Genomic DNA, 24,259 nt, shown 5'->3' on the forward strand with positions numbered 1-24,259 from the left:
TTATTCAATCAAGCAATTTATTTTCATCATCTGTCACCTCCTCTCAATCTTTCTCTCCTATATTTTTCTCTTCTTCTACGGTGATCAGACACAATTTTTGACATTCCATCGATTCAAGCTGCAATAGAGATCGATCAAAATAGGTATAGTTAAATTGGGTGTTCTTTAAATTATTATTATTTTTTTTTATGGTGGGTGTTCTTCAATTTTTAAATTCGTTGAAATTTTGGACATTATAAGTTCTATTACTGGCATTTTGTGGTATTTGTTGATTATTCTAACAACTATTATAAATTTTTGTGCCTGTAATCTCAAAATCTCGACTATACTGTCACCGCTGATGTTCAATTTGCAGCTTTTAACATCCTTAGTCAGTTAGTTACAGGTTCAATCTATACTGAACACTAGAAGATCGACTTTTTTTTTCCCCTACAATGGAATTTTTTTTTCTTTATTTATTTATTTATTTTTTGCTCTCTTTCTCTACAAACATAGCATCTTTAGATGCATTAATTGGAAGTCAGAAGTTGCAGGTTGATATGTTGATGCATACGTCTTTACAATTGCTACATCGCAATCGTTGTTTTATTGTTCTGTGCTCGAATGTTTATCGTTTAAAGTTGTACTGTTTTACATATGAATATATATACATATATATATATATATATATATATATATGGGTAGTTAGGCACCAAATTTTTTTTTGCCCGGGGCATCAAAAACCTCAAGACCGGCCCTGCCGGCCAGCCCTAATGCAAGGGCCGAAGGGCTAAATGATGAGGCTTGGGTGAGGGTTATGCATGTACCAAGGTCAATGGTGTGAGATTGTATTGATAAGAGTTTTTAATGTTTTCAACGTTTTCTTGTTCTTCTAGAATGCGTGTGCAGTGAAAGTCTTTAATGGACTTTAATTACCAGGAATATTATGTCCGTTATGCCGAATATGAATGGCAATGTGTTGCTTTGGGGGGTTATGCTCTAGGGTATGTAATTGTCTAGCAATGACTTAGTGCAATTGTGCAATGATTTATATGTGCAGTCATGCAGTGATTTAGAATATATGAATTGAATTGATTCCCCTAAAAGATACAAAATTTCAAATAGAGTCTATGTATCAAATATCAAAAGAGATTTCAAATAGAGTTTATATATCAAGTAACTCAATTCTCATGTGTAAACTTTCTCATTAATTGACTCATTTATAACTGTTATATTTTCACTTTATATAATCATAAATAAAATCGTTCAATTTCAAAATGTAGTGTAGAAATCATCTTTATCAAAACTGATCAAATTCTCATTTGCTCATCCGTATTTATAACCAACAAACTGATGAGTTGACAACAACCAAAAACATTTTACGAATTATCTATTTATTCGATAAAATGGATGATCAAATAATCTCGGGTAAGAAATAATGGGGCCATAATTATCCCCTATAAAGAGAGAGAGAGAGAGAGAGAGAGAGAGAGAGAGAGAGAGAGAGTTTGTAGATTTAAAATAAAAGAAAAAAAAGGGCAAATCGCAATTGAGGGTTTGGTTTTCACTCTTATTTTAAGTAGGGCTTGCGTTTGTGTTCCTCCTCTCTTAAATTTGCAGCTGCTGCGAGGAGATTGCACGTAAAACAGAGAGAGACAGTGCCTCTTCCTGTCCTTATCTCCCAGAAGAGAAACCTAACCCTATCCACCATTTCCCACTCTCTCTCTCTCTCTCAAGTCTCAACCAATCCGACGGCCGTCCGCTTCTCTATCTATCTCAATAACCAAAAAAATAAAAAATAAAAACAAAAAGGTTAGGTTGCGGAGTGCTGAGTTATGATGGCGGATCCGACTGTGATAAGTTTGAGGCCCGGCGGCGCTATTGGCCTGCGCCCCCCACGATTCCTCACATCTCGCCTCGATTCCTCTTCAGAGCCTCAATCCTCCAATGCTGCTCTCTCTTCCGCCTTCAAGGTCCCGCCTAAACCTAACAATCTTATTGATATCTATATCAATTATGTATTTGCTTGTTTCGCAGATCTGCACCTTTAATTTGGATTTCCTGTTTCTCTCTGTTGCTATCCAAATTTCCCCCTCTTGCCATTTTGCTGGTCTTATTTGCATGAAATGGAACAAGTTGTGATTGATTCAATTTGTATTTCTATAGTTCTGCTCTGTGAAATGGTTTCTGTTTAGAATCAACATTACAATTATAACGCTCATGGTATACAACTTCCTCATGACTGCACCGATAACATATCTCCTCTGTGTATGCTTGCTTCTTGTATTCAGTCAAGTGACTGAGAATCACAATTCTATATTTTGACTCTTTCAAGCGTGCTCTTGTAATAGACTGGTGACTTGCGGTTTGAAGGTCGTGAGCGTGTTCGATATACTAGAGATCAGCTAATGCAGCTTAGAGAGGTACTTGTTCTGATCACTTTTCCTAATAGCTATCATATTGTTCCTCCATTTGATTCTTGAGCAGCAGAAGAAGTAGCATATCACACATTCTTACCATACTTTCTCTCAAAATTGGGCCAATAGTTTATACACTGTATGATGATATGTACTTCTTGTATAGGCTGCCACTACTATCCCCGAGGGTATTCTGAAGATTAAACAAGAAATAGAGGCCGAGTTTGGTGGAGATGATCCTACTTGGGGACGCACAGATGCCAACGTGAGTTTTATCACCATCTGCTTCTATTTAAGTAAATGTTGCAATTATCTGGATGGTAAAATTGTGAATGTTAACTGTCATTTTTACACCTGTTGAGTCCATGTAATTTGATAATTTCAAATGTATTTGGCTTCCTATTGCAATATTAATCAGATATATTTCTCTCCTTGAATATGTTATAGCTATTTTAAGAACTCTAACATTTACTTGAAAAAAAATCTTCAGCCACAGCCTCAATCGCAAGGTCGTTATACTGAGTTAGATAACCGTGATTGGCGTGGTCGATCTGGACAGTTACCTGCTTCTGAAGAGGAAAGAAATGATTTTTCAAGGCGACAGGGATTGAATAACCAGCAGGACCAACAATTTGCAAGGCCACAAATTTCTGGTAACCAAGTGGTAATAAATTATTATCAGATTGTGTAAGATATACATGATCTCTTAAGATTCTATGTTTTCGCTTGCTATACTGCACGTTAGTGTTCTTTTCTTCCTATATTTGATCTATGCAGTAGCCAGTAGAAAATAAGTACTGCATAGGGCATATTTATCATCATCACTGTTTCTGAGAATTAGTATAAAATGATTGCAGACTGTAAGATTTAGAATTTTATTGTGGTCCATTGTGTTTTTAGTTCTTAAATCATTGGTAGTTCCTTCCAATTGTAGGTTCCCTTAGTGTTCCCCTTATTCTAATCTTTTGCACAAAACCAGGCAGGACCTGCTCCTGTTCTTCTTAAGGCGGAGGTTCCATGGTCAGCTCGAAGAGCAAATCTCTCTGAGAAGGACCGTGTATTGAAGACAGTGAAAGGGTATTAATTCTTAGCTGGAATATATCACATCTTGTATTACGTTTTAAAATTGTTGTAAGGAAGGAATAAAGTCTGATGGTCTAGTTAAAACATACAATATAAGTGTCCTTCATCCAAATTTTCTTATGTGCAACACTGCAACTGCTTGGTGTTCTATGTGATTAACTTGCATAAGCTGCTCTTATTTTTGTGTAGTATACTGAACAAATTGACCCCAGAGAAGTTTGATGTTCTCAAGGGTCAACTAATTGACTCTGGAATCACAAATCCAGATATTTTGAAGGTATGCTTTGCTAAATACCTTGGTTGTTGTGTACTCTAAACTAAGCTATGCTTTCTGGTTAAAAAGCTTGAGAGTTCAATTTGCGTTGCAGGATGTTATCTTTCTGATATTTGATAAGGCTGTGCTGGAGCCAACATTTTGTCCGATGTATGCCCTTTTATGTGCGGATCTTAATGCGAAACTTCCTCCTTTTCCACCTGAGGAGCCTGGTGGGAAAGAAATCACTTTTAAACGAGTCCTGTTGAATAACTGCCAGGAGGCTTTCGAAGGTGCTGACAACCTGAGGGCAGAAATTAGGCAGATGACTGCTCCTGAGCAAGAAATGGAATGCAGAGATAAAGAACGAATGCTGAAGTTGCGAACTCTAGGAAACATACGCCTTATTGGGGAACTTTTAAAGCAGAAGATGGTGCCTGAAAAGATTGTACACCATATTGTTCAGGTCCTTTCTAGTGTTAATTCACATTCTCTTGGCTGTTCTTTGAAGGAATTAGACTGCTGGACTAACTAGATTCTTGTGTAATACAGGAGCTTCTGGGATATGATGGAAAAACATGCCCTGCTGAAGAGAATGTAGAGGCAATATGTCAGTTTTTCAACACCATTGGTAAGCAGCTTGATGAGAGCCAAAAATCTCGCCGAATCAACGATACCTATTTCAGTAGGTTGAAGGAACTGACTACAAACTCCCAACTTGCACCACGGTTGAGGTTCATGGTCCGCAATGTTCTTGATATGCGGGCCAACAACTGGATTCCAAGACGGGAAGAGGTGATTCTAATATTTCTCCTTGTTGCTGATAGGGGAGGGAGGGGTTGTTTAATAGTTAGGAATTCTCCTTCACAATTGTTATCGTTTTATTCTTTGGAACTTTTTGAAGCTTCTTAAAATGTGGTATGTTTTACATCATTCTTTCATTGTGATTAGGGTCTGGAACTTCACCAACTATGAAATTAACTGCATCATAGTTGGTTCTTGTGTTTCTAACTTCTATGTTTTTATCTCTGTTTTGGCAGGTGAAAGCAAAGACTATAACTGAAATTCATTCAGAAGCAGAAAAGAACTTAGGGTTGCGTCCAGGTGCAACGGCAACGATAAGGAATGCTCGTATTGCAGCTGCCTCTGGGGATTTGAGCCCCGGAGGTCTTCCTGCTACCCGGCCTGGCTATATGCCTGGAATGCCTGGAAGCAGGAAAATGCCGGGAATGCCTGGACTTGATTCTGACAATTGGGAGGTTTATCGATCTAGATCAATGACCAAGCGCGATGGTTTGGTTAACTCTCCATCTGGAGGACGTGTCCAGCCACCGTTGATCAGCAAAGCACCGTCTCTTAATTCAAAATTTTTACCTCAAGGCAGTGGTGGAATCATAACTGGGAAAACAAGTGCCTTGTTGCAGGGCTCTGGTGGTCCTCCTCGAACTAATTTGATTTCTGGAGTTGAACCTCTTGCTCAAAACGCCAAGCCTACAGTTCCAGCTGCATCATCAGTTTCTTCTGAGAAGGCTCTGGCCCCTGAAATTGTACCGACTTCTGCTAAACCTCTGATTCCTGCAACAGTACCAAATTCTGCTGCTCTTCTTAAAAAAACTGTATCCCTGCTGGAAGAATATTTCAGTGTTCGGATTCTCGATGAGGCACTTCAATGTGTGGAGGAGCTGAAAGCCCCAGCCTACCATCCTGAGTTTGTTAAAGAAGCTATTGCTCTTGCTCTGGATAAGAGCCCACCATGTGTAGAACCGGTCATAAAACTTCTCGAGTACCTGTTCAGTAAAAACGTTTTGACATCGAGAGATATAGGGACTGGTTGCCTTTTATATGGGTCAATGTTGGACGAAATCGGCATTGATTTGCCGAAAGCACCAAATAATTTTGGTGAGATTATTGGGAAGTTGGCTCTGGCAGGGGCATTGGACTTCAAGGTTGTGAAGGAAATCCTTGAGAAGGTGGAAGATGACATGTATCGGTCGGCCATTTTTGGTGCTGCTATGAAGAGCATTACATCGCAAGATTTTTTGGCTAGCCAGGAAACTGAAATTCAGGCGTGTAAAAGTTTGCTTTCCTGATTCAGGCCAGTTTCTATGGCCACTGGAAAACATTTTCGCCTTTGTGACATTTGGCTACAGGGGAATAGGGAGTAGATTTGCTTATTTCCCATATTTTTGAAATTTTGTTTTCATTTTAAGCAACTCAGGATAATTTTATTCAGTTGTATATTTAATTTTGGGGATTTGTTTATTAAGCTGAGAAACATCATGATGTCTTGTATTCTTCTCGAGCTTGGGTAGTTTTATCCCGGGAATGAGATGATTTTACAGGTTCCTTGGTTTTGGAATCGTTGTACCAAAAATACTCTGGAATTTGCATCTGTCTGTGTGTTTTCTCATATGGATAGTATTTTTTGTCCTGTAGCTTTGGCAACCTTATCATCTATCTTCTAAGGCTTTCGTTTCCCTTCCCTTGCTAATGTTTTGAGATGGCTCTTCTGAGCTTCAACTCCATTTGTTGCCTGTCGACTTCGCCGGATCTTCAAAAATGGAATAATATTATAAAGGCTCAAGTGCTCGAGGGGAACGCCGGGCAGGCAATTCGGTCGTATGTAAAAATGCAAAGACTTGGTCTCTTTGCTGATAACTATACATTTCCGGTTTTGCTGAAAGCAGCAGGTAATGCTTCCTATTTGGGTATAGGGTTAGCACTTCACGGACAGATACTGAAAACTGGGTTTTGTGACCATCTTTTCGTCCAAACTGCCCTGCTGAAAATGTATTCTTCTCTTGGAATCGTAGCGGCTGCCCGCAAAGCGTTTGATAAAATGCCTGTGAAAGATGTGGTAGCCTGGAACTCCATGTTATATGCGTATGCTTCTAGTGGGCAGACGGGGAATGCAGTGCAAGTCTTTGATACAATGCCATCACAGGACCTTTTGTCTTTCAATATTATGATCTCTGGGTTCGCAGGGACCGGAAGCAACATATCTGCCAGAAGCATTTTTGATAGAATTCCTGACAAGGACATTGTGTCTTGGAACTCAATGATATTGGCGTGCATGAACGCTGGAGATGTGGCTGAAGCGCGTGAGTTGTTCGAATCGATGCCTGAGAAAAATGTCATAACTTGGAACACAATGATAATGGGTTATCTGAACAATCAGGTTTACTCTAAGGCAATCGAATTCTTGGACAAAATGAAGATGGGAAATATCGAACCGGATCATCTGAGTGTGACTGCTGCTTTATCTGCCTGTGCTCATTTGGGGTCGCTTGAAACTGGCATAAAAATACATACATATGCCAAACTCTCCGGGCAGGCTTCAAGTCCCCATGTAGCAACAGCACTCATAGATATGTATGCCAAGTGCGGAAGCATACACAACTCTTTAGAGGTGTTCTACAAGTTCAAACAAAAAGATGTCTACTGTTGGAATGCCATAATTTCAGGACTTGCTCTTCACGGTTTTGGCCACGCAGCTCTGAAAATCTTCAACCAAATGAGAGCCGATTGTCGAGTAAAACCAGATGATATCACCTTCATTGGGGTTTTAAGTGCTTGCAGCCATGGAGGGTTGGTAGAACAAGGATGTGAATTGTTTGATTCAATGGAAAAGCAATTCGGGATTACTCCAAAGGCAGAGCATTATGGGTGCATGGTCGACCTTCTGAGCAGAGCGGGTCTTTTCGACAGTGCTTTGACACTCATAGAGACAATGCCTTTTGAAGCAAGCGAGTCCATCTTGGGTGCTTTGCTGAGTGCTTGTGTGATTCATCAGGACCTTGAAAATGGGGAGAAAGCAATGAAGCTAATCGTTTCGACCAAGGCTGCTCGGAGCGATGGGGAGTACATGATGTTTGCAAACTTGTACGCGTCATGCGGTGAATGGGAAGAAGCACAGAGATGGAGAGATATGATGAATGAGTCCGGGATTGAAAAGACTGCAGGTTGCAGCTTAGTTGAGATTAATGGAAGGTTTCACAAGTTTATGGCTGGAGATGAGAATGGTATTGTATATTGACGCACTTGCTTAGCAGTTAGTAGTAGTACATGACAAATTGACAGGCTCTCCCAAACAAACTTTGACCTTTCATGGACACTGGTTAATTTGAGTTCAACTGCTAGCTCCATTCGATAGGAAGTCTTTGTTGTTGAAGTGTTGGTAGAAATGTGGAAACAACCATAGACTGCACCGCACACAAGCATGTTAGCCTGCAGTGAGTTGTTTGTTTTATTCATATACTAGAGAGATTGAAGCAGAAATAGAATGGACAGAATATGGCAATATTTGACCCCTTAAACAGGCGGCGGAACAAGGAATCACGTAACCAACTGTTAGGACCAGACAAATATCTATTTATTTATTCAGTGGGTTAGGGAAGCTCAATCAGCCCACAGATTTGACACCAACTTATTCTACACACCATATCCTTATTTATCATTTTCTTTTCCCGGGCCAAATATTCTGAATTTGTTTAGTGGAGTAGATCGATTTGGTTCATGAACAGCTGTACGTATTGGGATGTTTGATATTGTTTCTTTTAGACCAATTAGTACTCATCCACATGAATTGAGTAATGGACATGTTATCGTATCAGCCGGAGGATTTGATTATGATCCAATATCATCAAGTTTGTGTTGAAAATAAGCATTAGCCTCTAGTCGGCCACCAGTTGCTGAGAAAAACAGTTGTTATTTGAGCTCGATGGGTTGACAACTTTGACATTGATATGATACCAACCAAACTCCCATCTCTTATATCACCTAAAACAGACGATGCCTGAAACTGCAGGAGATCCATCTTGTTATGTAATTTGGTAAATGAAATGAAATTGAAGTTCTTTCCAATTGTGGGTGATCATCATCAGTTTCACATGCATGCCTGCAAGTGGAAACAAGCACGAGTCATTAGTTTCTTTGTTGCATATTCCCGCGGGTATGTATTTGAATATTTGATGGATAACGAATTTAACAAGGTCATCACTCATCCGCCTTTTTATGTCTTGACTTGGGCTAAAAAGCAGCCAACTGCAGCAATCAACTTCCCAAATGGTATTTTTCTTTTTCAATAATGAAAATAAGCACTAAATCTTAATCATATTATTTGCAGAGAAAAAACGAAAAAAATAATAATATCAATATCTTAGATATATATCATCTAACTAATACTCAAACGACAAATTTTATAAATGTGGAAGCTTTAGTTCAAGTGCATAAGTTGGTTATATATCACAAAAAACCCTAGCAGAGCGCCGCGGTGCTCTAGCCTTGCACACGCTGCCGTTTGGGCCCAGACGCCGTCTTCTGTCGGCGTGTTTCTTCGAAAGCCTTGCGCATGCTTGTGCCCAGACACTGTTGCCTGCTTCTTGGTCGGTGTCCTCGTTGGTGATAGGTTTCGTTTTGACTTCCCTACATCTACACAGATCTGGGCTTCTCTTTGTGTGGTGTGGACTTGTGTTACTGGAAGGAGACGTGGGATTTGGTGCAAGTGGTGGTCGTGCTCATAGTTATTGTCGGCCTCGCTACTGCTGATCAGAGTGGAAGAGAGGCAGACAAAAGATCGGGTTCCTGCTCCAGTGCTAATCAACCTGGTCTACTGCACGTAAAGAGGCCAGGGATGGAGATGTTGATGCTATGTTGGCAAGGCCGTCCGCCTGAACCTCTGACGGCGGCGGCGACGATGGATTGTCAGAGGCAGATTGGAGTTTCTGCCATTGTTTCGGGTTGTCACTTGGCTTGGGCTTTTGGGCTTGGTCTAATGTTTGGGCTGGTAGGGCCTGTCAAAAGCTCTAACCCTTGTAGAGGGGAAGAGCCCGTAGTGGTCTAGTTGTTTTAGTTGGATTAATTGTCTATACTAGTAAGAATGTCTCTATGAGTCTTGTGGAAGTACTTAGCTTTAGCATACCACAATTGTGTGCTCAGCGTGTAAAGTTAGGTAAACTAGATTGTTGGCAAGGTGAGATGTTTTTATGTGGCATAGACTACTCTGAGCATAAATGTTTCAATGGAGTAGTTTTCTGTACTATTCTTTATCTATGAACCGGAGCATACTATTGGTATGTTCTATTTTATCCACACAAAAAATGACAAATTTATATAAATATCACGACACAATATGTTTGATAATTAATGACGAAGTCATGAGTTCGAGTCATCATGGAGGTAGGTGTGAAATCATTTGATCATCTTTAATAAAAAAAACTTGTGATATCATCAATCGATTCTCATCAACTACGATGATATAATATGGGAATATGCAACAAAGCAAAAGTTCATTTGAGTTAGGTAGTGAAACTGTCGTTGGATTTACAATTGATTGGGAAGAGAGATTGAAATTTGAGAGAGTTGTCGGAGGAGGATGGTGGACCCAAAAAGTAAAATAAAATTAGCTAGAGAAAGAAAAAGGAAAAGAAAAGCAAATTAGGGTAGACGACAGACTAGGTGTGGATGAGGCTCGCTATTATTATATCTCTGAAAGAAAGAAGGAAATTGGAAATATATTGAACAGTGTCCCTGAGCATTCTCGATTTCCTGGTCTACGCTTTGGCTGACAAACAGTCTTCTTATTCCAAAAGTCATCATCTTACTTTTCTTTGCTACTTGCGAGCGACGATGACATGGACTCTCTCTCTCTCTCTCTCTCTCTCTGTCATTCTCTGAATTGAACTGTTGAGTAGCTCTGGTTTCCTTGTCTCCGATTTCGATCTTGAGCTCCTCTGCGGGCCTCGCCTCGCCCCGACTCTCATATCATGTAATCTGTACTCCACGACTTCTTGTTGCTTCATTTCTCGATTTATCTTACAAATTAGCATCTGGATCTTTCAGTTCTTTCCTCAAACGAATGTAAACTATATGCTTGCGATGATTGTTAATTCTTGCATAATTTACTTTTGAATTTAACTAGTAACGAGTTGCTGATCTACTCTTGTTTGGTCTGGATCATGAATTTTTTACTGAACTGAGTTATTGCTGTGAGCGTGATCAAATCGATCCTACTCCTGTAACCCCTAGCTTTGTTTACTCTTGATTTAAAGAGTAATAATTAATTTGACTTTTCTGATGGTCCTGATATGTTTTCTGGCCCAACCTCCTTTCCTGCTTGTAGAAACTGTGGGAATTGTGTTGTTGATGACCGAGTTTTTGTTTGAATGTTTGATTTTAGATTGGAATATGGGTATATATCTCAGCACGCCCAAAACTGACAAGTTCTCTGAAGATGGAGAGAATGGCTGGGTCAGATATGGTCTATCGTCCATGCAAGGATGGCGTGCAACTATGGAGGATGCTGTTAGTATATCAAACTTTCCTCTTACTACAACTTCTTTGTTTACAATGTGGTCTACCAAGTGTTTTCTTGCTCAACTTTGCTTCAAAAATGATGGAGACTAACAAATTTTCTGGTTTCTTCAAACTTTGACCACTGTATAAGAAGAAATTTTCCTTTATTTATTATTTTTCTTTCTTGTTTGTTAGTAATCGTATCATTACTAACTTTGTATGCTGTTTGTTACTATTTGGTTAGCATGCAGCATATCCCGATCTAGATGCATCCACCTCGTTCTTTGGTGTTTATGATGGCCATGGAGGTAAGAATCAGTAATTTCATTTATCACTATCTGTTCTAGAAGATTAGTTCATATACCTTTGTTGGATTTACCCCCTCTTCCTCTCCCTTCAGTCATTGGTCATATTCTTATATGGAAGCATATGATAAGCTCTGGTGGTACTTCTTTGTATGTAAAACTTTTAATCAACAGATTTTGCTTTCTCTTCCTTTTATGTGAGATTAATAATTCTAGGTTTGTAGCAGGACTAAACAATTGTCTGCACATTAAGCATGCATACCAACCTTTATAATGCAGTCCTGTCGTCAGTCAATAACTCAATACTTATATTGTACTTCAGAAGTTGTTATAAGCTATAGAAATGCTTGATTTGAATAGTGAAGGAGTTAGTTCGTTCTTTGTATTACAATTTGTTTGAGATGGGGTGGGGTGAATTTGATTAGCATATTTCTTGTCAGTTCTGTCTGTGTTACAAAAGAATGAATGCCTTCTGTCTGTGGTTGGACAATTTGGACCTTCATATGCAGTTTGTAAAGATTTATTTTAGATTTGTCACTCACCCGAGACCAATAATTCTACAGGAAAGGTAGTTGCTAAATTCTGTGCCAAATATCTTCACCGACAAATGCTCAAGAATGACGCATATTCAGCTGGAGACATAGGAACTTCTGTTCAAAAAGCTTTTTTCAGGTTACACCTTTAATGCTATATTCAGTTGCCTTGTATCATTACCCGAGTGGAGGGGACAAGTACAAATATAAAACTGCTGCTTATTGTAAAAGGGCGCATCAGTACTTAAACCAGCAATCGAGAAGATTCTAGAGCCTTCTGTAATGGTTTCTACTTTATAATAATCTTTATCATTTAGTATGTTGTACAATTTTACTTCCATGCCATGTTAATGATGGTCCTTCAATTTCTCAGCTTATTTGCATAGTAAGCTTATTTTGTCTATGCTTGAATCCTGAGGAAATGCATGCTATGAGTAGAAGAGTTTATGACTGTCATCTTAAAGTTTTGATATATAATCAGATGCTACAGATTTCAAGTAGTATATTTTTTATACTTTTAACCGAGTCTCAAATTTGTGTCATCCTGCTGAAGAAGGATTTGACTGCATTGTCTTACTTAAGTAGATGCTGCTTTCAGATGGCTAGCTTTAAGCTAAAAATAGGCTGCGTGGGTCTATCCCTTTATCATTGTTGATTGTTTATGAGGTCACACATACTTGAGATAGAGATATCAAACTGGAAATAATTTTAATTGAAAAATAAAACAAAGTCTTGGTATCTACCTCTGAAGTTATGGTCTTGTTATGAATCTTTGTTTTCTTTTTTTAACGTTTAGGATGTTGGTCCTTTGATTTGTGCAGAATGGATGAAATGATGCGTGGACAAAGGGGTTGGAGAGAGTTAGCTGTTCTGGGAGATAAGATAAACAAATTTACTGGCATGATAGAAGGGTTAATCTGGTCTCCGAGGAGCAGTGAGGGTAATGATCAAGCTGATGATTGGGCTTTTGAGGAGGTAGGTGCAAGAACCATTAACTTGATTGGAGTTAATATGTCTTATCGGGAGAGGATTATGATTTACTTTTCTGCTTTATCTGGGTTTATTGTATAGTAATATGAATACTAGGACTCCTCTGGTAGTTCAGCATTTAATCATTCAGTACAATGAAAATTGTATGCTCAGTTATAAACTTATAATCTTTTCCCTGCTAAATTCAGCACCATGTCAAGAGTATGGGCAAACACACAAAAATACAAACCTTTCCTGGTCCACTGTTTCATTTCTTAATCTTCCCAAGAGTGGAAGATTGGAGGAAGGAAAGAATCTCCACATACATCTGAACTTTTCACTGGGGTGAAATTCACTGTGCCCCGAGTTCAAGGATGAATTATGGGCAACACACAAAAATACAAACCTTTCCCTGTCCACTGTTATATTTCTTAATCTTCCTAAAAGTGGGAGATTGGAGGAAGGAAAGAATGGGCCCATGACAATGCAGACAGCTCTTTTCCTTAATAATAATACACATCGGTCTAATAAATGCTGCTTTTACATTATTTATGTTTACTCTATTTATATCAAACAAGCCCAGTTCTTTTCCCTCCTTGCCAATCAAACAAGGGAGAAACATGCTCCTTTCTGTCTCTTCTATTTTCCGTCCTTCTGTCCCAATCTTTCACTTGCACTCCTATTTTCAATTCCTCATACCTGTAGGTTTCGTATGATGGTGTCAATGCATTCCATAATATAAACTCTGTTATTCTTTTCAGGGGCCTCACTCTGATTTCAGTGGTCCAACTTCTGGGAGCACAGCTTGTGTTGCAATTATTAGAAACAACCAACTTGTTGTTGCAAATGCTGGTGATTCTCGTTGTGTGATATCTAGGAAGGGTCAGGTAATTTATCAGTTTCCAGTGTTCTTTTGCATGATTGTTCTGTTGATCGCTTAAACAATAGAAAGGGTTTTTACTTTTCATAGTTGAATTTACCAAGGGTGTTTGAAATTTTAAACATGTCTACAACTGAGAATATTCTACATTCTTGATTCTCAGCAAACTCTACAAATGGTTTTTGATCTGACTCATCTTTTTCAGGCATATAACCTGTCCAGAGATCACAAACCTGAACTTGAGCTTGAGAAGGAAAGGATTTTAAAAGCTGGTGGTTTTATCCATGCAGGACGAGTCAATGGCAGTTTGAATCTTGCAAGAGCTATAGGTGTCATTCTACTTTCTGCGCATTAATTCATAGTATACTAGCTTTTCTTAAATGTTTATTAGATTGTCACCGAAAAGCATTACATGTCTTTGGAGATTCAGCAAGTGAAAAGATTCACACTCGCTTCTTGTTGGCTAGTTGTATGAAATGTGCACTTGGTGTGCAAACTCATACCTTTTGAACATCTTATACTGCATGTCCATATATGTGGAAGGAGCTAAAGGGAGGCTTGAGCAGTCCCCATCCTTACAATAGTTCTGAATATATTTCAGGTGACATGGAATTCAAGCAGAATAAATTCTTGCCAGTGGAAAAGCAAATTGTCACTGCGAGTCCTGATATAAATACTGTATGTTTTACATTGCAGAACAAACAATTCTGACCAGATTATTATTATTTTGCTAAAAGAAAATAAATATTGTGGGTTTGATGAAATGGTGGTTGGGGATATCTTGATTCATAATTGTGTTATAGTTCCTGTTTTCTTGTCAAAATGAAAATTTACAGAGTTATTGGCTTTATTTTATTCCATACTAATCTATTTTCTTATATTTGTAATTAGGTTGAACTTTGTGATGATGATGAGTTTATGGTCTTAGCATGTGATGGTATCTGGTATGTGTTCTTCTTTTATCTATCTATTTATTTATTTGCTAATCTTGAAGTTGACTTCAATGTTCTCTATGTAGAAGTTGAGGGTAGAAGGTTGATGAATAGTAATTTATGCTTCACTTGCAAAGGATGAAATTTGAACCTAGGACCTACTAGTTTACCATCATACCTGAATGTGACTTAAGCTTCAGCTCACACAGTTCTCCTTTTAATACTTCATACTAATAAATTGTGTTATGGATGCTTGTCAGAATCTAAAGTCGGTGATTGTTGCTTTTGTTAATATCTTACAGGGATTGCATGTCAAGCCAGCAACTGGTAGATTTTGTGCATGAACAGCTAAGCTCGGTGAGGGCATAATCATTCCTTTTTTCCCACCTTTTGGTTTTCAAATCGACCACATCACTTTTGGAATGGAAATGAAGTGATCCCAGGCTATAATGGCGTATGTTCTTGTGGCTTAATATATTGCCTTGTCTGTGACACACATATGATTGGAAATCATGCAGGAAAGCAAACTGTCTGTGGTGGTTGAAAGAGTCCTTGACAAATGTTTGGCACCATCGACTGCTGGTGGGGAGGGATGCGATAACATGACCATGATCTTGGTGCAATTCAAGAAGCCCATTGTGCCAGTTGAATCTGCGGGTAAGCAGCAGGAATCCTCAACAACCGAAGAAGAAGGACCTGGAACGGATGCAAATCCAAGTGAAAGTGAATCAAATTAGCGGACAGCTAATGCGTTCCAAAATCAGGAGAGCCAAGACTGCATATTTCACTGTTTTCAGATTGGTTCTCAGATTTGTAACTGTAGATGATTTAGCATGAAGATTAATGGATCAGCAATTAGTAACATTTCGTTTTTATGCTGGTGAATGTTGCTGTTTATGCTTGAGATACAACTGGTATAGTATGCATGTACAGATAATAAATAGCGAGTAGAACCAAGTGTTTTGGACAAGGACATGAATGATACGATTTTCATTGAGAAGCTGTATAATCTAAATCCCATTGCCATTGCTTTCAGTTAGTGATTAGTTAAACAATTCTAGCTCCCAATTTTTTCTTGTATGCAGAGCATTAGTGGGCGACCGAGCAAATGTCCGAAATTGAGAGAAGCTAGTAACTCGGGTCTGAAATTCTAAACAGGGTATTTTGGTACTTTTGAAAGACAAAGGTCGAAGCGAAGGAGAAGGATCTAAAATGGCCCAGTTCATCTCAGCTCAGCAGGAGAGAAAAACAAAAGAGAACTATCATGCTCAATTGTGCTGCCCTCCAAGACCAACCGTAACATTATTATTATTTCCCACATCTGCCCTTGCGTTCTATGTATGGATTGATTGGATTCTTCGCTTCATCTTCATCACTCATTGCTACTACTCTTATCTCCGACCTTCGTTCCTTCATGGGCCTTTTCGCCTTCTCACGTTCCCTCTTCCAGTCTCTCCCCATTATTACTATTATTCCTTCTTTCCTTTTAGGCTCCTTCTCTTCTCTTATATCAAATCGTATTCACAGACGGTATCTTATATCCTAATTGGATTCAGATTTCTACTTCGTTTGCTACATAACCTAAGGTCGTCGCTCCCGGAATTTTCCGATTGGTTTTCGTAATGAAAAGGGTGGCTGTTAATTCTAAGAACACCTCTGAGGCTCACCATGTTGTTGACGACCAAGCTAAGCTTCAATTGAGACATCAAACTCTTCTGCAAGATCACCTTGACCTCCAAAAGGTTTGTTTGACTTTTCGTATTGGGTTTTTGGTTAAGGTGTCTAATCATGTTTTTAGTATTTTTAAGACTTATCTCGCAAGCCCTGTTATCATCCTAGTACCTTTCTTATCTCGCAACCTCCTAGATAGTTAGCCTTCGAGAAAACACAAGGTATAGCATTCTGAATTTTGAAAACTGACCTCAATATAAGACTTGGTTGTATTAAGTGAGGAATCCTGGATTCTGAATAACCCAATTGTGTATATAAAATCAAATGCCTTGGGCTTGGGACATAAAAAGGAAGACTATATTTTTAATTTTGCATACATTTTTTGGCAGCAATCAAGTAGACATTAGTTGGAAGAAGCGCAAGCAATTTGCGTGTTTTGGGATTTTTTTAATATTTTTTATGGTATGAATATGTGAATGGTTCTTTGTATCTTTTTAATAGGAGGTTGTAACTAAGAAGAAGAAATTGCAAGCTGCAAAGCAGAAGAGAGACATCCTTTTGGCTGAAATTGGGTATGATATTTGTACAATATTTATCTGTCAGAATGTAGAAAACTGACAGAAGTTTGTAACTAATGTTTTAGATTTCTGTTTTCTGCGCTTCAGATTTCTGAGAAGAAGGCTGAGGCATTTGCAGAAGCTAAAATCTGCAGAAACGGAACCAAAAGTTGTCCAGCATGAAACTTCCAACACAAAATCAAAAAAGTTTTCAAGGAAGAGGAACAATGATGCCAGTGAAGCTGTTCCAAGTAAACACTCCCATGTGGTGCACGAAGAAGGAGAAGAACTTGTTTGGGAGCCCAAAAGAGTAGAGAAGAAGTCTAAAACTTGGTTAATCAATGACAAACGAGTTGGAAAGAGAAAAATTGAAGTGCAAGATGAGGTTGCTTTGAATGTTTAAATTACTTTTATGTTAGATAATGAAGAAAATACAGAGATTTGTGCGAATTGGAACAATCTCATTGGCTTTGCTACAGATAATACAGTCTCCTTTACCTTGCTGTATCCTTCCAACATTCCTTCCAAAGCAAGATTGAAGAATGTTTGTTTTCAGTTTTAATTGTGGCGACTGTTCTATTCCTGATCTTGAATGCAGTACTATGAGCTTCTTTTGTCTAGCAGAATTTCCCTTAGCATGATGTGGCCTTGAACACCTGAGATTTTATATGTAGTGAGGTCGTTATGAGACTTCTGTAGTGTCGATAGACTTTCATGCAGCAAGTGCATCTCGTATCATACTCTGGTGTCTATTATGTATGGGTAAGGAGGGGACTCGGATGATAACCTTCCTTCCTCCAACTCCTCCACCAAATAGCTTTAGCATACATAACAAAATATCACATTTTGAAAGATTGATTCAGGACACACACAGTCCACTTCACATTCAGACCGAAGTTAAAAATCCATCTCATTACTTTTCAATTAACCCTTCACAAAAACAATCGCAGCATGACATTATTGTATATCCATCTACGGTACTGTAAGTATGTAATGTTGATGGAACCAGTATTTAACAGAGCAGGTAGCGCCAGAGTTATAATACTATAGGTACATCATATACACTATAACAACAGAAACCTTTGCAGTTGCACCACATACAGGAGTACATCAAAACTGAATTGGAGGACTTCCATACATGATATTCCTTGTAGATGCACATCCAAGCTCAGATGACAAAATCAACACCAAAAAAGTGGACTTGTGTGCACTCGATCATCACCGAAATCATCGAATGTGAGTGAGGTAAACACCGTGGAATTGTGTTCAGAGAAAAACCCTGAAGCACCAATTCAGTTGTTTAGGAAGAACATATCACTCCATATACATTAGATTCAGAGATTCATTCATGTGCAAAACTTGTGGCTTATGCGTATCTCCTGTGAGTCAAGTTTGATTGGGAAGCTGTGCATATGTTCCTACATTGGGACTGCAGCCGCCAACCATCATGTTCTTATAGACTGCATAAGCATCATCTGGATTTCCAGAAGTGCTATGCAGCCGAATGAGAGCATTGTAAGTAAACACATCAGGTTCAAGACCAGTAAGTTGTAGCTCTTTATAAATCCTTCCTGCTTGCTCCACCATTCCAACAAGTCCAAGGTTGAGTATTAATGAATTGTAGGTGAAAATATCGGGAGTAATTCTTCTAGTCCGCATTTCATCATAAAGAGCGAGAGCTTCCTCCATCCTCCGTGATCTTCCAAGTCCATTAATCATAAGGTTGTAGGAAACTGAATCAGGATCAAGGCCACTTCGTCTTAACTCCTCAAAATAGTGCAAAGCATCATCCACTCTTCCAGCCTGGCAGTAGCAATCCACGAGAATGGTGTACGACTTCAGGTCTGGTCTTATTCCTTCTTTAATCATCCTTTTAAACAACTCACAAGCAGTTTCCACATCACCTGTTTTCGAAAAACCATTTATAAGAATATTGAAGATCGCACAATTAGGCTTACATCCATATTCTGCCATCTCCTCAAAGAAATGCATTGCTTCTTCTAGTCTTCCCGACTTGAAAAGTCCATCTATGAGAGGGCCGTATGTACAAGGAGAAGGAGAAAAATCACCACTTACAAGATCATAATATAGATCTATAGCCCTGTCTAGGCTATCAGATTTCACAAGACTGGAGATAACTATATTGTGCGTTATGGTGTTAGGCTTGTATCCCCTGCAAATCATCTCGTCATACAATTCAAAGAGTTCAGTGATGTTCCCAGACTTCCCATGAGCATCAAGTAACAAATTGTAGGTGAATACATCAGGGGCACAGCCAGCAATTTTCATCTCCTTGAATAGATCCCAAGCTTGTTCAGTGAAATGGTCTTTAAGAAGCCATTCGATCAAACAGTTATATGCTTCTAGTGTTGGCTTAACTCCAAGAGTTCCAGTAAACTTTGCAAACAAATTCTGAGCATCAAGAGTTTTCCTACGTGTACACAAAAATCGAAGTAGAGGTATCAGAACAGAATCATCTAGGCAAATCCTCTCAGAAATCAACCTTTCAGCAAATAAAATGGCTCGGTCTACTTCAGCTTGAATCACAACCCCTCCAATCAAATCTTCCCAAAAAGGCCTGTCTGCTTGAACTCCAACCTGATATGCAAAGTCCTCAGCAACTTTGAGAGCATCCTCAATGCGCCCATCCTTTACTACACCCGGAAGGAGGGTGCACAATGTTATATGATCAGGAAATAGGCGTTTCTTCATCTGATGGAAGAACCAGAATGCATAATCAATTCTGTTTTCTCTGATTAAGCCATAAATTATAGTGTTATAGGTCAAAACATCAGGACAGCAATTCATCACGGTCATCTTGCAAAGCATTTTCAAGGCCAAATTGACCTCATCATTCTTGCAAAGGCCATTCAGGATTGTGTTGAAAGTTATTGCATTTGGAGGACACCCTTGTTCAGTCATATTCTCAAACATTTCAATAGCTTTTCTGACTTGACCCTCTTTCCCTAATGCAGCCAGTAATGTATTGTAGGTCACAACTGTTGGAGTGAGTTTCATTTCCTTCATTCTGTAAAACATTTGCCATGCCTCATCTACTCGGCCAGCCTTGTAAAGCATGTCAATCAACGAATTAACTATGATGACATCAGCCTCACACCCATTTCTTTCCATCTCTGAGAGTAACTTGATGGCTTCATCTATTTGCCCCACCTTACTATAGCACTTCATCATCATGTTATAAGTTACTGAATCCGGAGAAAGCCCACTGTATATAAGCTCATCATAAATATGTTTTGCATCTTGAAGTCTGCCCTCCTCAGCAAGACCATACAAAGAGGCATTACAAGCAACAATATTAGGAACAATGCCTCGAGTTTTCATCCTCTCAAATGCCTCAATAGCTTTTCCCGAGTCACCAGACTTTCCATAATAGTCAATGAAAAGGATGTATGTGTAAGCTGTAGGTGCAACACCAAGAGAATCCATACTGCTGAAGAGTTCCAATGCCTCATCCAACCTACATAGCCGCAGAAGGCCACAAATTAACGTGTTGTAGGTCTGAAGATTTGGTGAGACCCCTTCTTTCCTCATGATATCCAACATATTGAATGCCTCATCTGCATTTCCAGCTTTGCATAAAGAATCAACCAGTATAGTGAAAGTAACCACATCAGGAGCATAACCATCAGCTTTCATTTCACTCCAGAATTCTTTTACTGTGTCCAAGTCTTTACTATCACTAAACTTGTCCAGCAGCGTAATGTAGGTTACTTGGTCAGGCTTATGACCACTTGCTTTCATATTTGCAAACAACTTCTTGGCATTATCAAGTTTACCTGCATTACAAAGAGCATCAATGAGAACAGTATAAGTGATAACGTCGGGGCCACAACCCTCATCATCCATTCTCTTGAAAATTTCATATGCCTCGTCAATTTTCCCAGCCCTCCCGAGTACTCTAATGCATATAGTGAAAGTATAAACATTAGGCCTGAGCCCCAAAGTTTCCATCTCTTTTAGTAAGCCCATAACAGTTTGAACATCCCTTCTCTTTCCCAATGCCACCATAAGTGCTGAGTAAGTCTTGAGGCTCGGCTTAAGTCCTTCTGACACCACCCTTTGGTATACCTCCAGAGCCTCCCTACAATAGCCAGACTGGATAAGCATATAGATCAAGCCATTGTATGAATATGCATTCAAGATAAACCCATTTTTGCGCAACCTTCCAAGAGCATACGGGGCTGCTCGAATCCCGCCTCTTATATTAAGACCCTTAAATATAATGAGGTAAGTGTCTACACTCCTGTTAATGATATGCTTTTGCATCAAATCAAACACAAAAGCCATATCATCCACCCTCCTATGAACACCCAAGAGTTGAAGCATGTAATTGCAAGTTTCAGTGGTGTGAATCACACTAGGCAACTCAGCAATGGACTTGAAGAATGAAAAGGCAGAAGTCGGGTCTGAAATGGACTTTAGAACCGTCACAACTTCCTCAGAAGACACTGAAGTTTTGGGCTTGTTCTTCTTCTGCACCAGCACCAGCACCTCCTGCTGCTGCTGCGGCCTTTTGATCACAAAGCCACAGAAACCCAACCTTTTGTTCCTCTTGCTGGTCAAGTTGAGCAGCGAACCACAAGGCCAAACCTTTGATTTTGGTGGATGTAGAACAGGAGGAGGAGTGTGGGTGCTTATAGCAAATATCCTACTACTACTAGTGGTGGTGTCAGTATAAGCAAGACTAGTACAGCAGCACATAGTTGAAGAGCAGAGTATCAATAATGCCATAGATTAGAGACACACAAACAGAGAGAGAGAATAGTGGCTTAAAGGATATACATGTGCATTTTTTGTGGTTGAATGACTTACTTGCTTGCTAGATTGATTGATTGATTGATTAATTGGGTACTCTCCCTCCCTCTCAATCGCTCAAGGCTCCTTGCTGGCTTGCTGGCTTGATTGAGCGGGTACACTCTCCCTCTCTCGCGCTCTCTATCGCTCAAGGCCTGGTAATGGATATATATGGGGGGTGGGGTTTGCTTGGCTCCAAATATAAAAGATGACTCTTTTTTTTTTTACTGTTTTCTCTTTTTTTACTCGGTAAAACTGTCATTTAACCCTAATTGGCGAAAACAAAGCCCTAGAGGTCACTGAAGCGCATTGGGTGAGAGTTTGTAGAGAATGGAGGGAAGCAGCAGCAGCAGCAGCTCCATGGTGATACCAGATTCAGTGATGGAGTCAGTAAAGAGAAGCATGGGACATGTAGAGCAAGTAGGAGCCGAGTTGCCCCAATTCTTGGCTCTCTGTTCTGACCCCCAAGTCCTCGCCCAATTGCCGCCTCTTCAGCGTGCCCACTCACTTCTCTTGCTCTCCAATCTCACTACCACTCTATTCACCCGTATATCTCTTTTCTTTCTTTTACTCAATTTTTTCATTGATTTTTCCATATATACACTCAAAACAAAAAAACCTTTGATTTTCGTTTGTTTGTTTTCCAGTCAGGTTGAGGTGCAGTGGAGTATATGATGACGACCACCGCGTCAACACCGAGCTTGTATGATTCATTGGGCTGCGCGCTCTCTCTTTCATACTTTGCTTCATTCTTTCATCTTTGTATAGGAGCTTGGCCGATGCTTTTTTGTGACTTTTTTTTTTTTGGGTGTAGGAGAGGTTAAAATTGTATCAGGAGAAGCTACAGCGTTTCATAGATTTGAGCAAAGGTATGCATACCCTCTTGTCTAATTTGCCGTCACATTTCAGATTTTTCAAATTGTTTTCAGCATTTGGCTATGGTCTTACAATTGACACATTGGTTTTGTTCAAGCACCGTTGCGACCATCCACCACTTTAAATTATCAGGCAGCAACCCGTTTCATTGAGCATTCTCTGCCAGACCTCACCCAAGGTAGCTAGCTGCTCATTTGCCTTTTCATCTCAGGATCATCACTTTTAACAACTCGAACTCTTTAACGCAAAACTTGTTCCTTTTTCTCCTTTTAACTCAAAACTTCTTCATTTTTGTTCAGATCAGAGGCAGGGTATGAGAGATATTAGTAAAGCGGAGGGGAAAAAGATGAAGCATCTGGAAAGGAATGTTCAAAAGAAGAGGAAGTATGAATCACCTAACAGACAATCAGTTCAATCTGCTGCCAAGGATTTTCTAGAGAAAGCTGCTCGTGAGCTTCTTGGTGATGACAATGGTGGTCTTAAGGGACCTCTAAGGGCTGAGTTCTCAGACAGAGATAATCTCAATTTGGACTGATTTCCTCTTTTTTTTGCTGGTAAAGTTTTTGTTTCACTCTTATTCACATTATCGTCTTATTACCTCCGTTATTTGGTTGTTCATTGTCTTAGTCTAGTTTCTACTATTGGATTCTTAAAAACACTAGTCGTTAGGTGCCCATTCTATTGTTGGCCTATAATAGTATGGCTTTGCTGGTTGTGCTACTTGGGTAAAAGTGTGTGTGTGTGTTTCTGAGTTAAAATTGGAACGCAAAAACTGGAGTATCCTATTACATGTAATTCAGCATGCCAGAGTTGATGGTTGAGTTGCTAATGAGTGTAGTTATATCCTTCTGATGTTGGTAATCCCTTACATTTGGGAGGAGTACTAGTTACCATTATTACCAATGTGAAATGAAGAATTTGATGCCGATATGGAAATGCATGGTGCAAAGTTACTTGAATCTTATTACCAAGAAAAAAAATTTGTTACTTGAATCTTGTGAGGAAACTTAGACACTCTACGAAACACCTATTGTTCAGTTAGGACCTTAATTTGGTTATCAATGGCATATCCATAGACAGAAATATCCTGAGCACTTATTTCTTTGCCTTTATACTGTACATGCTAGGTACAAATGTGGCTCCTACTTATAATAACTCACCGAGTCATTAAAAAAAAATGATCTTGATAAGACATAGCTCTTCAGATGAGTTCTTTACTTGCTTTATCTTTAGTATTTCTTTCCGTCTGCTAATATTATGTGCCCCTTCATTCAGGTTAAAACATTGGATAAGAATTCGCATGAAATGCTTCCAAAGTTTATAAATGAACACTACTCTTTTGACTATTTTCTTTCTTATTCTACTTTGACAGGATTTGCTGAGACCAAATTCACTGGTGTTCATTATGTTTGCCCTCTCTTTGGAGCTTTTCAGTTTGGTGGCAGTACAAGTTTTCATACTTTTAACGGATTCTGTTAGTAGAAAAATTTTCATAATTTACCTGAGGAATGTATTAGCTAGCATGTTCGTTTATTTGTTGTATTTCTATTTTTAAGCATGTTGTTAGTGGAAACATTTTCTTATTTACAAGAGGAATGAATTAGCATCTTTATTTGGTTATATCTTCCAAGGTATAGATTCATGGATTTGAAGGTATTTCATGTATGGTAATGTTTAGGCAGGGAAAATCATAGTC

General features: G+C 39.1%; 6 protein-coding genes across 7 annotated transcripts; 5 read left to right on the forward strand and 1 right to left on the reverse strand.

Moving 5' to 3' along the window:
- The first annotated feature begins 1,560 nt into the window (after positions 1-1,560).
- On the forward strand, positions 1,561-6,012 carry LOC112169967 (eukaryotic translation initiation factor). Its single transcript, XM_024307092.2, has 9 exons — positions 1,561-1,952; positions 2,331-2,402; positions 2,563-2,661; positions 2,887-3,060; positions 3,376-3,473; positions 3,669-3,756; positions 3,848-4,198; positions 4,285-4,527; positions 4,773-6,012. Exons 1-9 carry the CDS (start codon positions 1,815-1,817, stop codon positions 5,820-5,822), a joined length of 2,313 nt encoding a protein of 770 aa, XP_024162860.1. The 5' UTR covers positions 1,561-1,814; the 3' UTR covers positions 5,823-6,012.
- Positions 6,013-6,207: 195 nt separating this feature from the next.
- LOC112169968 (pentatricopeptide repeat-containing protein At3g29230) lies at positions 6,208-8,700 on the forward strand. The gene has a single exon (XM_024307093.2). It carries the CDS (start codon positions 6,233-6,235, stop codon positions 7,766-7,768), a length of 1,536 nt encoding a protein of 511 aa, XP_024162861.1. The 5' UTR covers positions 6,208-6,232; the 3' UTR covers positions 7,769-8,700.
- A 1,476-nt stretch (positions 8,701-10,176) lies between these two features.
- Positions 10,177-15,614, forward strand: LOC112174733 (probable protein phosphatase 2C 60). Its single transcript, XM_024312527.2, has 11 exons — positions 10,177-10,498; positions 10,910-11,034; positions 11,270-11,333; positions 11,894-12,002; positions 12,685-12,838; positions 13,594-13,719; positions 13,918-14,041; positions 14,314-14,390; positions 14,604-14,656; positions 14,947-15,001; positions 15,163-15,614. Exons 2-11 carry the CDS (start codon positions 10,918-10,920, stop codon positions 15,379-15,381), a joined length of 1,098 nt encoding a protein of 365 aa, XP_024168295.1. The 5' UTR covers positions 10,177-10,498; positions 10,910-10,917; the 3' UTR covers positions 15,382-15,614.
- A 181-nt stretch (positions 15,615-15,795) lies between these two features.
- Positions 15,796-17,458, forward strand: LOC112174742. The gene is made up of 3 exons (XM_024312538.2): positions 15,796-16,386; positions 16,817-16,887; positions 16,981-17,458. The coding sequence occupies exons 1-3, from the start codon at positions 16,267-16,269 to the stop codon at positions 17,273-17,275; spliced, it is 486 nt and encodes a 161-aa protein (XP_024168306.1). The 5' UTR covers positions 15,796-16,266; the 3' UTR covers positions 17,276-17,458.
- Positions 17,459-17,765: 307 nt separating this feature from the next.
- LOC112174726 (pentatricopeptide repeat-containing protein At4g31850, chloroplastic) lies at positions 17,766-21,839 on the reverse strand. Of its 2 annotated transcripts, XM_024312520.2 has the most exons (2): positions 18,949-21,839; positions 18,590-18,776 (listed from the first exon to the last, which is right to left on the reverse strand). In XM_024312520.2, exons 1-2 carry the CDS (start codon positions 21,622-21,624, stop codon positions 18,738-18,740), a joined length of 2,715 nt encoding a protein of 904 aa, XP_024168288.1. In that variant the 5' UTR covers positions 21,625-21,839; the 3' UTR covers positions 18,590-18,737. The 2 variants fall into 2 exon arrangements, with proteins under 2 accessions (XP_024168287.1, XP_024168288.1); XM_024312519.2 differs by having other exon boundaries at positions 17,766-21,839.
- Positions 21,840-21,930: 91 nt separating this feature from the next.
- Positions 21,931-24,183, forward strand: LOC112174739. Its single transcript, XM_024312535.2, has 6 exons — positions 21,931-22,234; positions 22,335-22,390; positions 22,502-22,556; positions 22,661-22,741; positions 22,863-23,117; positions 23,936-24,183. Exons 1-5 carry the CDS (start codon positions 22,018-22,020, stop codon positions 23,096-23,098), a joined length of 645 nt encoding a protein of 214 aa, XP_024168303.1. The 5' UTR covers positions 21,931-22,017; the 3' UTR covers positions 23,099-23,117; positions 23,936-24,183.
- Positions 24,184-24,259: the final 76 nt, after the last annotated feature.

The sequence above is a fragment of the Rosa chinensis genome, chromosome 6, assembly GCF_002994745.2.
Source record: "Rosa chinensis cultivar Old Blush chromosome 6, RchiOBHm-V2, whole genome shotgun sequence".
Lineage (NCBI taxonomy): Eukaryota > Viridiplantae > Streptophyta > Magnoliopsida > Rosales > Rosaceae > Rosa > Rosa chinensis.

Bases quoted from the DNA above. Each gene is read 5' to 3' on its own strand.
- LOC112174742 (XM_024312538.2), top strand. From the start codon at position 16,267: ATGAAAAGGGTGGCTGTTAATTCTAAGAACACCTCTGAGGCTCACCAT. The intron at 16,387-16,816 runs GTTTGTTTGACT...TCTTTTTAATAG, and splicing joins ATCACCTTGACCTCCAAAAG to GAGGTTGTAACTAAGAAGAA. The intron at 16,888-16,980 runs GTATGATATTTG...TCTGCGCTTCAG, and splicing joins ATCCTTTTGGCTGAAATTGG to ATTTCTGAGAAGAAGGCTGA.
- LOC112169968 (XM_024307093.2), top strand. From the start codon at position 6,233: ATGGCTCTTCTGAGCTTCAACTCCATTTGTTGCCTGTCGACTTCGCCG.
- LOC112169967 (XM_024307092.2), top strand. From the start codon at position 1,815: ATGATGGCGGATCCGACTGTGATAAGTTTGAGGCCCGGCGGCGCTATT. The intron at 3,061-3,375 runs GTAATAAATTAT...GCACAAAACCAG, and splicing joins AAATTTCTGGTAACCAAGTG to GCAGGACCTGCTCCTGTTCT. The intron at 3,757-3,847 runs GTATGCTTTGCT...TTTGCGTTGCAG, and splicing joins CAAATCCAGATATTTTGAAG to GATGTTATCTTTCTGATATT.
- LOC112174739 (XM_024312535.2), top strand. From the start codon at position 22,018: ATGGAGGGAAGCAGCAGCAGCAGCAGCTCCATGGTGATACCAGATTCA. The intron at 22,235-22,334 runs GTATATCTCTTT...TTTGTTTTCCAG, and splicing joins CACTACCACTCTATTCACCC to TCAGGTTGAGGTGCAGTGGA. The intron at 22,557-22,660 runs GTATGCATACCC...GTTTTGTTCAAG, and splicing joins TTTCATAGATTTGAGCAAAG to CACCGTTGCGACCATCCACC.
- LOC112174726 (XM_024312519.2), bottom strand. From the start codon at position 21,624: ATGGCATTATTGATACTCTGCTCTTCAACTATGTGCTGCTGTACTAGT.
- LOC112174733 (XM_024312527.2), top strand. From the start codon at position 10,918: ATGGGTATATATCTCAGCACGCCCAAAACTGACAAGTTCTCTGAAGAT. The intron at 13,720-13,917 runs GTAATTTATCAG...CATCTTTTTCAG, and splicing joins TGATATCTAGGAAGGGTCAG to GCATATAACCTGTCCAGAGA. The intron at 14,042-14,313 runs GTGTCATTCTAC...AATATATTTCAG, and splicing joins GAATCTTGCAAGAGCTATAG to GTGACATGGAATTCAAGCAG.